Consider the following 13,234-nt stretch of genomic DNA (forward strand, 5'->3'; position numbering starts at 1 on the left):
TGATACGTGAGCAGTGATCCTCTCCAAGTGCGTTCTAACCTGAGCGGGTACTGTCTGGCTAAAGTGGATTTACGGTGAAGCAGGGCGTGTGTGTGTGTGTGTGTATGTGTGCGTATGTGTGTGTTCACTAAAGCTTGTGTTTATCCGATTTAATTAAAGTGATTTTACTCACTGGTTTCAGCTTCCTGTTTAGATGACATTTAAGGACATTTGAGATTAGACCGTTGAAGAAAAATACAGTTTGCAGTTAGAGTTAACATTTTATAATATAATCTTACACTGTCACGATACTAAAAACTTCAATCTGGATTTCGATACTAAGGTATAGACTTGATACTCCGATTCTTTCTTTGGATAATAGAATGCCATTTCAACACAATTTTCAACATTAAACCATTATACTTTCTTTTTTCATATATATATTTCTATGTGCCCTTGGAGACAGGTTAATGGTCAGATCTATGGAGAAGCAAGCCTGCACACGGTACAAATTCATGTTTTCTTAAGGTATTTTTGAGCTATAAAACACCTGTAATTGAACAAATACTAGTACTTTCTTTTCTATTACCATGTGGTTTTATATCTGTGTAATCTGTGATAAATTATCCAAAGTAATCACAATTATATACAAATATAGACATTTCCTAGGTTAAAAACAGTCATTTCATTATATACAACTTACTGGTAATGTCCTACATAACCTACTGTATTGAGATGTGGGGTCATACATATAAGACTAATACAAATCCAATCTTTACTTTGCAAAAAAAGGTGATAAAAGCATCACATTAACAGCTTATAATGAACCAACCAATGTGTGATTTATAAACCTTCAAACTCTGAAATTTTACGATTTAGTCGACCTTTACACTTTAAAAATCAAGTTAAAAGTAAACAACAATCTCTTGTCATAATCATTACAGAATATTTTCTAAATCCGAAATAGCCAATATGAGCTTAGAGGTACGGCCATGTTTATGAAAAAGAAAATCAGAACAAACATTATGAAATTTTGCATATCTGTTAAAGGCATGGAGCTCTGGAACAACTGTACAGATGATTTAACATTGTGCACCACTCTCTTTCATTTTATAAAGAAGTTTAAATGTTTAACTCTGAGCAGATACATGCATTATGAGACTTAGTTTGCGCTATAGTACTTTGTTGTACTGTTACTGATTTGTTTGTTTCCTCTTACTGTATTTATGAAGATGAACTGGTGTCAAGATGATGCTCTGACAAAGGAACAAAGCGTAGGCACAATAAGCTCAAGCTTTAGTCAACACCTTCTCAGTCTGTGTATGTTAAATATGACTGTCTGTGGAATAATGTCAGAATATAGCTGTGACCCAAATAAATAAATCAGTCAAGCTCTCAGTGGCCAAAGATGTTCATTTTGTCTTCTTATATACTTGAACTTCTTGGGTTCTTTTTAAAGACAATACAGTAAAGTGTATTTACCTTGTTGACATGTTTCGGCTGCTAGCTGCAAGTCATCTTCAGAACACCAAAATGCGAATGCGAAAAGGAAACATCAGGGAGACTCACCAGAAAACAAAAAAAAAGATAAAGCAGAACAGGAAAACCTAAAATCCGCCATATCAGAGCACTGTAAAAGGAACAGCCACATTCTGGATTGGGACGGGAAAACAACAAGTTCAAACGCTGGATCAAGGAGGCCATTGAAATCAGGCCATTGAAATCAGGAAACGAGGCACGGACAGCATTAATTGTGATGACGGCGCGTTCCTCCTTTCACACACCTGGGACGCCCTCCTCCAGAGAACACCGGGCGACAGGAGGCGTGGTCAGTCTGAGCGACCTGCCAGGTCCATCAGGCAGGTCCACGCCTACAGGAAGTAACAACAGCTGATATACGACACGTCACCACCAACACCGGTGACGGTTCTGAAGATGGCTTGCAGCTAGCAGCCGAAACATGTCAACAAGGTAAACACACTTTACTGTATTTTCTTTAAAAAGAACCCAGAAGTTAAAACAATCTCTCAGTGGTCCAGGTAGGTTCCATAGTGGTCCATGGATGTATACTAGTCTATGTGCTCTTATACTTGTTCTGATACAGCTCAAGATTATTCTAAAGCTGTTCAAGAAAGGTACATTTCTGTCCTGTTTTGATCCTTTTAGTATTGATTAGTATCTGCTTTTCAACACTTTTGACACCCATAGATTAGACTTTTCAAAAGAAAAGAAAAAGAAACACACTTTGAGTTGGTGTTAACCTTTTGTTGTGATTGCTCATGTAACCTTTTAGTCACGTTAGAATCCTCTTCTCAAAAACATATCTGGAGCTGTGTTTTGTTTCATTCACGCGTTTGAGTAACTCTGTATTATTACTTATATTAATTAATAAAAGTAATATCTAGGTAAATTAAAATGACTTAAATTAAGAAAACCTGACTTTATTTGAGTAGATTCAACTAAATTAAATTATCAAAAAGTGGAATAAGTGTGTTTGTTTTTTGTTTTTATTTTAAGTGCAAAGAGTTGTTGTTTTTCTTATATTAAGTGTAGCAAGATGTATTTCCATATTTAAAGTACAAAAAGTCGTGTTCCATTGGCATATAATTTTAGTTGTCAAATGAAATTTACTGAAATCATGATTAAATTGTCTTAATTCAATTCATCTTAACTTGGCTGGATTTTAGTTTTTGCAGTGCATTAAGTGATATTTTTCAAGTTAACAGCTACCTTTTATCTTTAGTTCAGTAGAAACTTGCAATTCCAGGACTGAAATTGTCCAAATGATTCTAGTGAAGGTGTTTGGAGTTTAAAAACATAGTGGAGCACCTGTATTAGCACATGACAACACAACAGGACAGAGTGTTTTCTGTTTGAGAGAAAACTTAGCCTAAATAAGCAGGGTTTGTGCCTTAAACATGTGCAAATTAAACAAAACACAACACAGATCAGAAAATTGCGTAAATAGTTGTCCTTTAAGTAATTGTCCTGTACTGGTTGAGTGAACAGTGTGTTGTTCTTTTGTGTCCGTGAGCCTGGCTTTGTCTGCCAGTGGTTAAACTCGTCATAAACACTGTGGTAATGGAGGACACTAAAGTGATGGCTGTATTTCCATTAGAATCTATTTCTGAAAGTAATACTACTCTGATGAGAAGGCATTCCCAAGAGCACTGATTTGTCATTAATGAGGGGCCATTATGCAACATCATTTTTTAAGCTTTCTACCATGTTATGATATTGTTACCTCATTAAAAACTTGCCTGAAGAGGTAGATTTCACTAGTTTAGTAACATCCTCACGGTTAGCTCTAGGATTCTGCGTCATCCAAGCTTCCAACTAACAATTCTCTATAAATATACAAAAACATGATCCAAAACTGTAACAACTTAACAAACCTGATGCGATGTGCAGTAGTTGCATTGGTGGTATGTACGGAAGGGTGAGTGATTTAGTGCGGAGAGCAAAGGGAGGGTAGACTTATAGCGGATCATTCCCTGTTTTCACCACTACCGACATATTCAAATAAATGTTCCTAGTCAATGATTTTGCAGTGTTGCACAGTCATTTTGGTACAAAAATAAAAAAATAAAAAAATCTGCTAAGTGCCCACAACTACACGGCTTTTTGCTTCTAGCATTGGGCACCGCAGTTTTCTAACGTGGAACTCAGCTGACTTGCTCCTTTACTTAAGTCATTTCACAGTTAATTAAGAAAACATTTCACACACCCTGTCCCCACTCGACAGAACCACTACCAAACGTGAACAAATTGCACCCTCGCCTTGAGTAGCCTACATACGAGAGCAGACATTTTAGTTGCGTCTCCAAAGCAACTCCCAGGACAATCACAGCGTGTGTCTGTCCATATTCAGCGCTGCGCTCATCTGCATCATGAGGAGGTTTGCTCCTGTGTGTTGTCTTTAAAAATGTTAAAGTTCCAGGCACTTGTGTCCTCCTGCGTGACAGAAACCACGTCTAATGCTGCAGCAGTACCAGCTCCTCTGCTGTTTGGTACACCACCTTATATGATGATAATAGAGCTCACTGGTTTACTGAAGCAGCATTCACAAAGCGAGATGATTGTTGGCAATATTTGGCACGTTTTTGCTGAAAAAACTCAAGTGGCTTATCAGCTTGATTGGGGTGTAATGTCTTTAAGCAACGCTATAATTTATTTGGCTTCATGCTGTCCGCCACCAACAGTTTTAGACACAGTAAACACAGCGGTCTTTCCTCATTTCCCACTGTAGTCACAGTGAAGCCGAGCACTACATACACTTTACATACAGTTTGTTCTCAGCACTTCATATCTCCTGCTCTGTGCTGTGTGTGTGCATAGCCAGGCTGGTGCCACCTAGTGCCTCCACTCAATTTCATTTCTCTCCAGCGACTAGGTCAGGATTCAAAATACACTAGACAGTTTGCAAGAACCCCGGAAGATGTAAACTGCATGCCGGCCAATCAGCAAAGAGCTGTGGAGCTGTGACTGGATCCTTTTTGTGGTACAACACAACAGTAATCAAAGCGGTCAAGATGGATGTAGACGAAGCCAGACATTCTGTGTTGGCAACAATTCCTAAAATCAAGGATTTAAAGCTGGAACAAAGAGAATGTTTAGTGAATCTTATCAAGGGGAAAGACACTATTGCCCTTCTTCCTACAGAATTTGGGAAAAGCTTAATATAGCAATTAACCCTGTTAGTGGTGCATTACATATACATTACATATACACTACAATAGCAGCGATTGGGTAAATAAAAAAGTACCCGCCTACCATCGAGCAAACGAACCCTAATGCTGCAAGGTCAGATGGTTTCCACGAAGTAAAACGGGCTGATGAATCAGACTAGTGTGCGTGTTCGCTAGGTGCAAAAAAACCCAACACTACAGCACTAATACTCCCTACGCACACTCTGACATTGAGAGCGTCACTGCCAACTACTGTAGTGGATGTACAATTACACTTCATTCTAGTACGGCAAACAAAAGCATGTTCCCCGAGGTCACACGCGCCCCCCACCCCCCACTCCCTGGCATGGCATTGCACGGACGGATATTATGATTTACAATGTGCAAATTCTGACATTATGATCCATGTATGTCATAGATTATAAGTATATAGCAGACACAAGCACAGTAAAAGTAACAGCAAGAGAAAACATAACCACTGGACATTCCGGTTGTTCCTTTTACCGTGCCCGCTCCTGTACCCGTGCACTCTCCTCCTCCACACACGCAGTATAAACTCACATAAGCCGCGCTCACACAAACTCATCATGCTCCCTAGATGTGGAAAGGCGGAGGTGTGAGACAGGAGCTGGAGCCAGGGGCAGAGCAGCGATGGTGGGAGTGTCATTGTGCAGCTGCCAGGGCTCATGTGTCTGTGGATGGGAAACATGGAAAGCATGACTAGAACAGTAATTCTCTCACAATAACAGCAAACTACAATAGTGCTTTTCTAAGTGCAATTTAAAGTGCATAATCTCTATCATTTCCTTCACAGTCCATATTATATCCGCATCATATTCTGTATATAAATGACATAGCTAACCCGCCAACCGCCACGCTCCAAACAAGAAGTGAGCATGGGTGTGCTTCTGGCTCAGTCAAATTGTCATTTTCAAGATTTTTTCTTATTAACCTGCTGTACATGATTCTGGTGTTTTTATTTTGCTATTTTGTTTGTAAATCAAGATATGAACATTATTAAATGACAAATCAGGTGCCTTTTTTCCCCACGGTCACTCCCACCTGCGTTAGCAACAGGTTTGATTGACAGCATTGCTAAGGGACCCTGCTAAACCAGTGTTGCAGGATTGGACAAAAAAAAAATATATATATATATATATATATATATATATATATATATATATATATATATATATATATAATTTTGCTCCTTTTAAAGGTGCACTATGTAACTTTTCGATTGAGAGTCTGTCACCATTTTGTTTCTATAGATAAGTCATTGTGCTGCTTCAAATGTTCCACAGTATGACATTAAACAGATGTCCATTACACTTATTCACTTACATGTGGTTTTAGAGCTACATAGAAAAATAGGTATTCTGACTGACCAGTAACCTGGACTGTTTTGGTCTTCATGATGATAGAAAGTTTTAATACCATACTGTGAAACATTTAAGAAAAGTTACACAACTCACCTCTCACTAAATTGTTATCCTTTTGGTCATCCGTAGTTTGCAAAAGTTTGGAGACTCCATGCCACCATCCTCCATACATTAGTAGGGACAGAGACTGTTGGTTCTGCTGAGAACCCCACTCCTGCACAGACAGACAAAAGGAGCCACCTTAAAACAGCTGGATTTTTATCTGAACAAACTCAGATGTCCACTGAGTGACCCTGGGGGTTCAAAGACCAACACATCGCTTCAGTGAGATTAACGCTAAAATTACAAACAACATCCCTGTTTAGCGGAACAATGATAAATCACACTCCTCAGTTAATATTGTTATCAGCCAGACACTGTGGCACCCTAAGGAAAACTGGGATGCCATCCGCTACAAACCATGGATGGGTTTAAAAAAAAAAGTGACTATACTGAGGCACAGGTTAGTCATGAATGGGCAGAGTGCAGAACCATTTTCCTTAATTACGCACTCATTTCACAATGTTATTATTACCAGCCGCCCCAAACTGGGGGTGTCCCAGTTTTTAATTTTGAAAATCTGGTCACCCTAGGCCTATCTCATCAAGGTGAGTCCATGGTAAACCTTGGTAAAGCCAGTAGGTGATTCTTGTGTAATTTGGAGTTACTGTGTAACTTAGAGTAACTGTGGTAAGAGGTTTCAACTTTTGGCTATAAACAGAACAATAGCAGAATGAACTCCTCCAAATCCAAGGATCCAGATTTGCATAAAGTTACGCCTGCCCTGGCCGCGTAGAAAACCACAGTGTAAGCATTCACCTCCCTCTAGTCATCATCTCTTGCTCTCGTCTCTGTTTTTTGCTACATAAACTTTGGCCACCGTGGGCCGTCCCTAACTCTGGAGATGCACCCCTCCCCTCTCGCCTCTTTAGGGACGTGAAGAAAGCATGCTGATGATGCTCAAGTCAAAAGCGTAACCTTAACTCATTTTCCATGGATCCAAAATATTTAACCACTGCATTTTTCTTTTTATTCAGACTTTGTCAAGTTTTATTTTTTGTTTAAGACAGCGCAAGTAAGCATTTCAAGAAGTGGAACCTCAAAGTGGAAAAACTCACGTGTATATGGCCAGTCTGATTAACGTGCTCTAAGTACCCTAATCGGGTACCCTAACCAGGTACTTTTCCCTTTCAGTAGTACGGGAAGAACGATATAACTCTGCACAGCTAGGTGCCACATGGTCCAAGAATCCAATGAGCTTTTTATTTTGGGACAAGATTCCAAACCACCATTTGCACTGTAGTAGTGCACTGTAGAATATAGTGTTGATTGCATTGAGATATGTACAGTACATGAGGTAGTAGTAGTAGTAGTAGTAGTAGTAGTAGTAGTAGTAGTAGTAGTAGTAGTAGTAGTAGTAGTAGTTGTTGTTGTTGTTGTTGTTCTTGTAATTTAATAGAAACATTGCACAATCATTGTAATCTGTAGTTGTAGTAGTACTAGTGGTGGTAGTAGAAGTAGTAGTAGGAGTAACAGTAATAGTAGTAGTAGCAGTTATTTGACAAGGATAATACATTAAATATATTGCATGGCTACAAGCAAATTTTCATCCACAGGGATAGGGACATCATGCAATAAATGTAGTCTTTAGTTGTACTAGTGGTGGTAGTAGTAACAGTTATAGTACTACTCGTGGTGGTAGTAGTAGTATTACTAATAGTAGTAGTAATAGGAGAAGTAGTAGTAGTACAGTAGTGGTTGTTTTCGTGACAGTGAGTTTGTTGTACCCAGTGCCACTCTCGTCACTGACAGAACATTCTCACATCCACCCACCTCCTCAGATCTCACCCCTTTGCAGATCACCAGGCTGCACTCAGACTCATGACTTAACTCCACTTGGTTGTATCAGAAGTGATTAAAACACACATAGTTGGACACGAGCAAATGCAATCAAGACGTAGTCAACCAATGTATTACCTTTTAATCGTAAAAGCCAGTATTACTCATTATACGACATCATAAAGGACCCACATCACGCTATTTTCTAATCTATGTTATAATGTTTCCTCATCACAAACACACCTGGAGTTGTGTTTCATACTCCATACCCTTTGGTTAGAATCATTTGGATAATTTCAGCTCTGGAAATGCAAATCTCTGCTCAACTAAGGGTAAAAGGGAGCTGTTTACTTGAAAAGAACATTTTGATGGAGTGATAACAAAGGATTACTCTAACATGTGTGAATGAAATGAAACAAAACAGGTATGTTTTTGAAGAGGTAATAACATTCTCGCATGGTTTAAAGCTCACAAGAGTCGATTTTGTGTAATACATGACCTTTAAGTCTGCTGATGTCTTTTGCCTACTATTATCAGTGAAGTATATTCCTTACGTTTTATCATACCCCCTGTTCCCGCACTACCAGTTTATTTTTGAAATCAGACCAGAGCACGGAGGAACTATTGACTTCTTTTTCACCTTTAGCAAAACAGAAGGTCAAGGTTGCTAGGCGAAGATTCATTCAGCAGCATATTTTAAAGCAACCTCCCTTTTGAATTTGTACATCTATTCAGTATTTTTATCACAGTACCATGTCCTCTATGAACATCATGTTCTTCAGTCAATGTGGTATAATAGTAGTAGTAATAATGATATGAACTGAAGCGTAATTAACTTTGAAAAGTATCATTATTTCTCTTCAGTGGTGGATGGTAACAAAGTCCAAATAGTAAAGTACTGTCCTGTAAGTAGAATTTTTAGTTATCTGTACTAACTTAAAGGTACGCTGAGTTACTTTTCTGGTGGAGGGTCTGCCACCTGCTTGTGTCCATGGAAATATTTTTGTTTTGCCTTGATTATTCGCAGTATAGAAATAAACTCGGTAATCACAATGGAGGCAGGTTAATGGTTAATGGTCGAATCTATGGAGAAGCATGCCTGCACGTGGTAAGAATTCATGTTTTCTCGAGGTATTTTTGAACTATAAAACACCTTTAATTGAACAAATCCAAGGCAGATATGTTTAATGGTTTAATAACTTACTGTGGAACATTCCAGGCAAGGAAATAACATCTCCATGGAGACAAACAAGTAGCGAACCCACCACCTTTAGAAGTTTAACAGTGCACTTTTGAGTACATTTTACAGTGGATACTTTTTTTCTGTTACTTCACTACATTTGAAAGCATGTATCTGTACTTTCAACTTCGTTACATTTTTGAACAGGACTGAAAAGTAAAAAGGAGAATTTGAGGGGTTATTTTTACCATGTTGGTGGTAACATACTTTATTATTATTAATATTATTTTTTATCAATACATAACTATATATATTACATATTACAGTTACATTTAACTTTAACTTAACAAATTAACAACACATTATCAAAGTCTGTGTGAAATATTTTTCCTTTTTACTTTAATACTTTTATTTTACCGCAGGGGTCACCAAAGTTTTTTCTCTGGGGGCCACATTATCGCTCCTGACTGTGATGGGGCCGTGGTCAGGTCAGCCGTATAACAGAATTGTATAACCCTGACGACGCAGATTATATATTTTTTTGAAAACCGCCACACTTTCTTTACATATCAGACAAACTGCACGCTCCTTACACTAACAAAAAAAAAAATCGGTCATCTACTGTTCTTTGACTGAAACTCAGCACTTTGTCAACTTTTCGTACTTTAACACTCGCCATTTTGCTGTCTTTAACTGCACTACAGAACTCTGTGTGTGCGTTGATCTCAAACTTGTCAGGTGATGAAAATTCGGTTGCAAATGTAAATACAACATATAATCATCTAAATATAAATACAAAGTTTAATGGCCCCTGCTTTACCCTTTATCTGTACTTTTACTTAAGTAACACAACCAAGTACTCTATCCACCACTGTTTTTCTGGTTGTTTCCTTACCAAGTTCTTTCATCTAGGTTTTCTACCTGTATACATTGGGTTTCCACATGTACATTTAGAAAAGTGGTATGTTGGCAATATCATTATTTAGAGTACTCTCATCATATTCTTTTTGAACCAAATGGATGTCTGCAGAACACTCTTACCTCTCCTGCTTTGTCCTCCTACCCATCCCGATACCTGATACTAATACTAATACGCCCTCTCCTTTCTTCTTTTGCAGAGATCACCATCATCAGATGAACTATGAATGCTGAACAAGATGATCTCCACCCTCGCGCGCCAGACAATGAGAGGTGGTAGGCAGAAGGGGGCGCTGTCGGACCCCCTGTTCGTGGTGCTCTTGGCTCTTCAGATCCTGGTGGTGGCCGGACTCGTGCGTGCTCAGACCTGCCCCTCCGTGTGTTCCTGCAGCAACCAGTTCAGCAAAGTCATCTGTACGCGGCGAGGTTTGCGAGACGTCCCGGATGGCATCTCTACCAACACGCGCTACCTGAACCTGCAAGACAACCTCATCCAGGTCATCAAGGTGGACAGTTTCAAACACCTGCGCCATCTGGAGATCCTACAGCTCAGCAAGAACCATATCCGCAGCATCGAAATCGGAGCATTCAATGGATTGGCCAGTCTCAATACTTTGGAGCTTTTTGATAATCGCCTCACGACAATCCCCAATGGAGCGTTTGAGTACTTGTCCAAGCTGAAGGAACTATGGCTGAGGAACAACCCCATCGAAAGTATACCTTCCTATGCCTTTAACAGGGTCCCGTCGTTGCGGAGGCTAGACCTGGGTGAGCTGAAACGTCTCTCGTACATTTCCGATGGCGCGTTCAAAGACTTGTCCAACCTGCGCTACTTGAACCTGGGAATGTGCAACCTCAAGGAGATTCCAAATATACTCCCGCTGGTCCGGCTGGAGGAGCTGGAAATGTCTGGGAACCAGCTTACCATTGTAAAACCCAGTTCCTTTACTGGGCTGGTCAACCTGCAGAAGCTGTGGATGATGCACGCACAGGTCCAAACTATTGAGAGGAACTCCTTCGATGATCTGCAGTCCCTTGTGGAGCTCAACTTGGCCCACAATAATCTCACATTTTTACCCCACGATCTCTTCACGCCACTGCACCGTCTTGAGCGCGTTCACCTGCATCACAACCCCTGGAACTGTAACTGTGACATTCTTTGGCTTAGTTGGTGGCTCAGAGAAGCGGTGCCGGCTAATACTAGCTGTTGCGCTCGGTGCAACACTCCTTCGGTCTTCAAGGGCCGCTACATCGGGGAACTCGACCACAGCTACTTCCAGTGTGATGTGCCAGTTATTCTGGAGCCACCCACGGATCTAAATGTAACGGAAGGAATGGGCGCAGAGCTTAAATGTCGTACAAATTCTTTAACGGCGATTTCGTGGCTCACTCCTAATGGATCGCTGGTAACGCACGGTGCTTACAAAGTTCGCCTGTCGGTTCTCAACGATGGAACGCTGAATTTTACAAGCGTTACCATGCAAGACACGGGGACATATACCTGCATGGTGAGCAATACCGCGGGGAATATCTCTGCCTCAGCTGTCCTCAATGTCAGTTCGGTGGACAACAGCGGAGTCACCTACTTTACAACCGTCACTGTGGAAACCATTGAGACCATTGGCGATGAAAGCCATACCCCTCTGCCTCCTTTTGGCTGGGTGTCCTCCTCCACCACCAAAGGCACCCCCGTCTCCACCCGAACCACGGAACGGACTTACACCATACCGGTACTGGACGTGGACAGCGAGGGAACCTTCACCGGATTGGATGAGGTGATGAAGACTACCAAGATTATCATCGGGTGTTTTGTGGCTATTACGCTAATGGCCGCCGTGTTGCTGGTGATATTTTACAAGATGAGGAAGCAGCACAACCAGCAGGACCCCGATGGACCGGCCTCGTCCATGGAGGTGATCACGGTGGAGGAGGAGCTAGCGGGGGTGGCGGCCATGGAGCGGCACCTGAGCCTGCCCCCGCTGGATCATTACAACCACTACAACACCTACAAGAGTTCGTACCACCACGCGCCCATGCTCAGTACCTTGCACAGCTCGGTAACGCAGGAACCTTTACTCATCCAGGCCTGCTCCAAAGACAATGTCCAGGAGACCCAGATCTGAGCAGGGATGGGCCTAAAAATGCGCACACGACACACACTTTTGGAATACACTACATTCAACATTTTAACGTAAAACAGATCCAAATGACAGTAAAGTGATGTCGACATGGACAATAATTCAGAGGTTGGGAAAGGGACGTTCAATGATACTTTAACAATGTCTTTCTAAAACAAAGATTATTTATTAAAAGTATGTCTAGTGGCTAAATGAAGACAATTTTGTGATAGCTTTTTAGCTTGTTTGATTTCTCTTTCTGTGTAAAACTGCACAAGGGAAAGAATGGTTGACTAAGGCATTGAGGTAGAATGTACGAACGCCATGGCCGTGAATTCAAAATGCTGCTATGAGTCATTCTTAGCTTTTCCCTTTGATAAATTTAGTTGTACTCCAGTCTATTTCACTTTTAATGATTCGAAAGTCATGTTTTTGGTTGATCAAAATGGACAAATTCAAGCACTTTTTAATTGAACATAGCTCCCACATCTTAAGGTTTTTACATTCTATGATTTTACCAAGAGTACCATTGTCCTGACAATATGATTTATGTTCCATTGACCACTAGAGTGAAATAACAAGGTGCACTGAGGATTATTTTATTTATTTATTTTCTTTCTTTCTTTCTTTCTTTCTTTTAGCATTAGGTTTGAAATGGTCGGAAAATTTTGTCAGTACATTTATTTAGTTATTTCATTATTGGTTCTGTTAATATAAGATTATTATTTTCTATTTCTCAAATTTGTATGCTGTTTGCTGTAGAAATATCCAACAATATGTGAACAATAGATATAAGTACCGAAAAGGGTGATTACATTAGACAGCCTCCGTCTCTCTACAGCATTCTTCATAATGCACTTGACTCCTTCTGTGACATACCAGCTGAGGTTAGTCATCATTCCATTAATAAATTATGCTTGCCCTAATTACTTCTGCATCTAGAAACCACATTATACGGAGAAAATATTCAAGTCTGATGCTTTGTGAATGCATCTAGGGTAAAGGTCCTATATTACGCAAAATTGACTCTTGAGAGCTTTTAGCAGAGTTAGAATGCTCTTACAGCCGTTAAAACATATCTGGAGCGGGGTT

At 40.2% G+C, this 13,234-nt stretch overlaps 1 protein-coding gene across 1 annotated transcript; it reads left to right on the forward strand.

The window, feature by feature from the left end:
• Positions 1 to 10,252: 10,252 nt before the first annotated feature.
• LOC110162615 (leucine-rich repeat-containing protein 4C-like) lies at positions 10,253 to 12,148 on the forward strand. Its single transcript, XM_020927516.2, has one exon. It carries the CDS (start codon positions 10,253 to 10,255, stop codon positions 12,146 to 12,148), a length of 1,896 nt encoding a protein of 631 aa, XP_020783175.1.
• Positions 12,149 to 13,234: the final 1,086 nt, after the last annotated feature.

This window comes from Boleophthalmus pectinirostris, unplaced genomic scaffold, assembly GCF_026225935.1.
Source record: "Boleophthalmus pectinirostris isolate CB_2022bp ecotype Guang Dong unplaced genomic scaffold, ASM2622593v1 HiC_scaffold_19, whole genome shotgun sequence".
Classification (NCBI taxonomy): Eukaryota; Metazoa; Chordata; class Actinopteri; order Gobiiformes; family Gobiidae; genus Boleophthalmus; species Boleophthalmus pectinirostris.

What these genes read in the sequence shown, in the direction of transcription:
- LOC110162615 (XM_020927516.2), top strand. Translation starts at nt 10,253, where the DNA reads ATGCTGAACAAGATGATCTCCACCCTCGCGCGCCAGACAATGAGAGGT.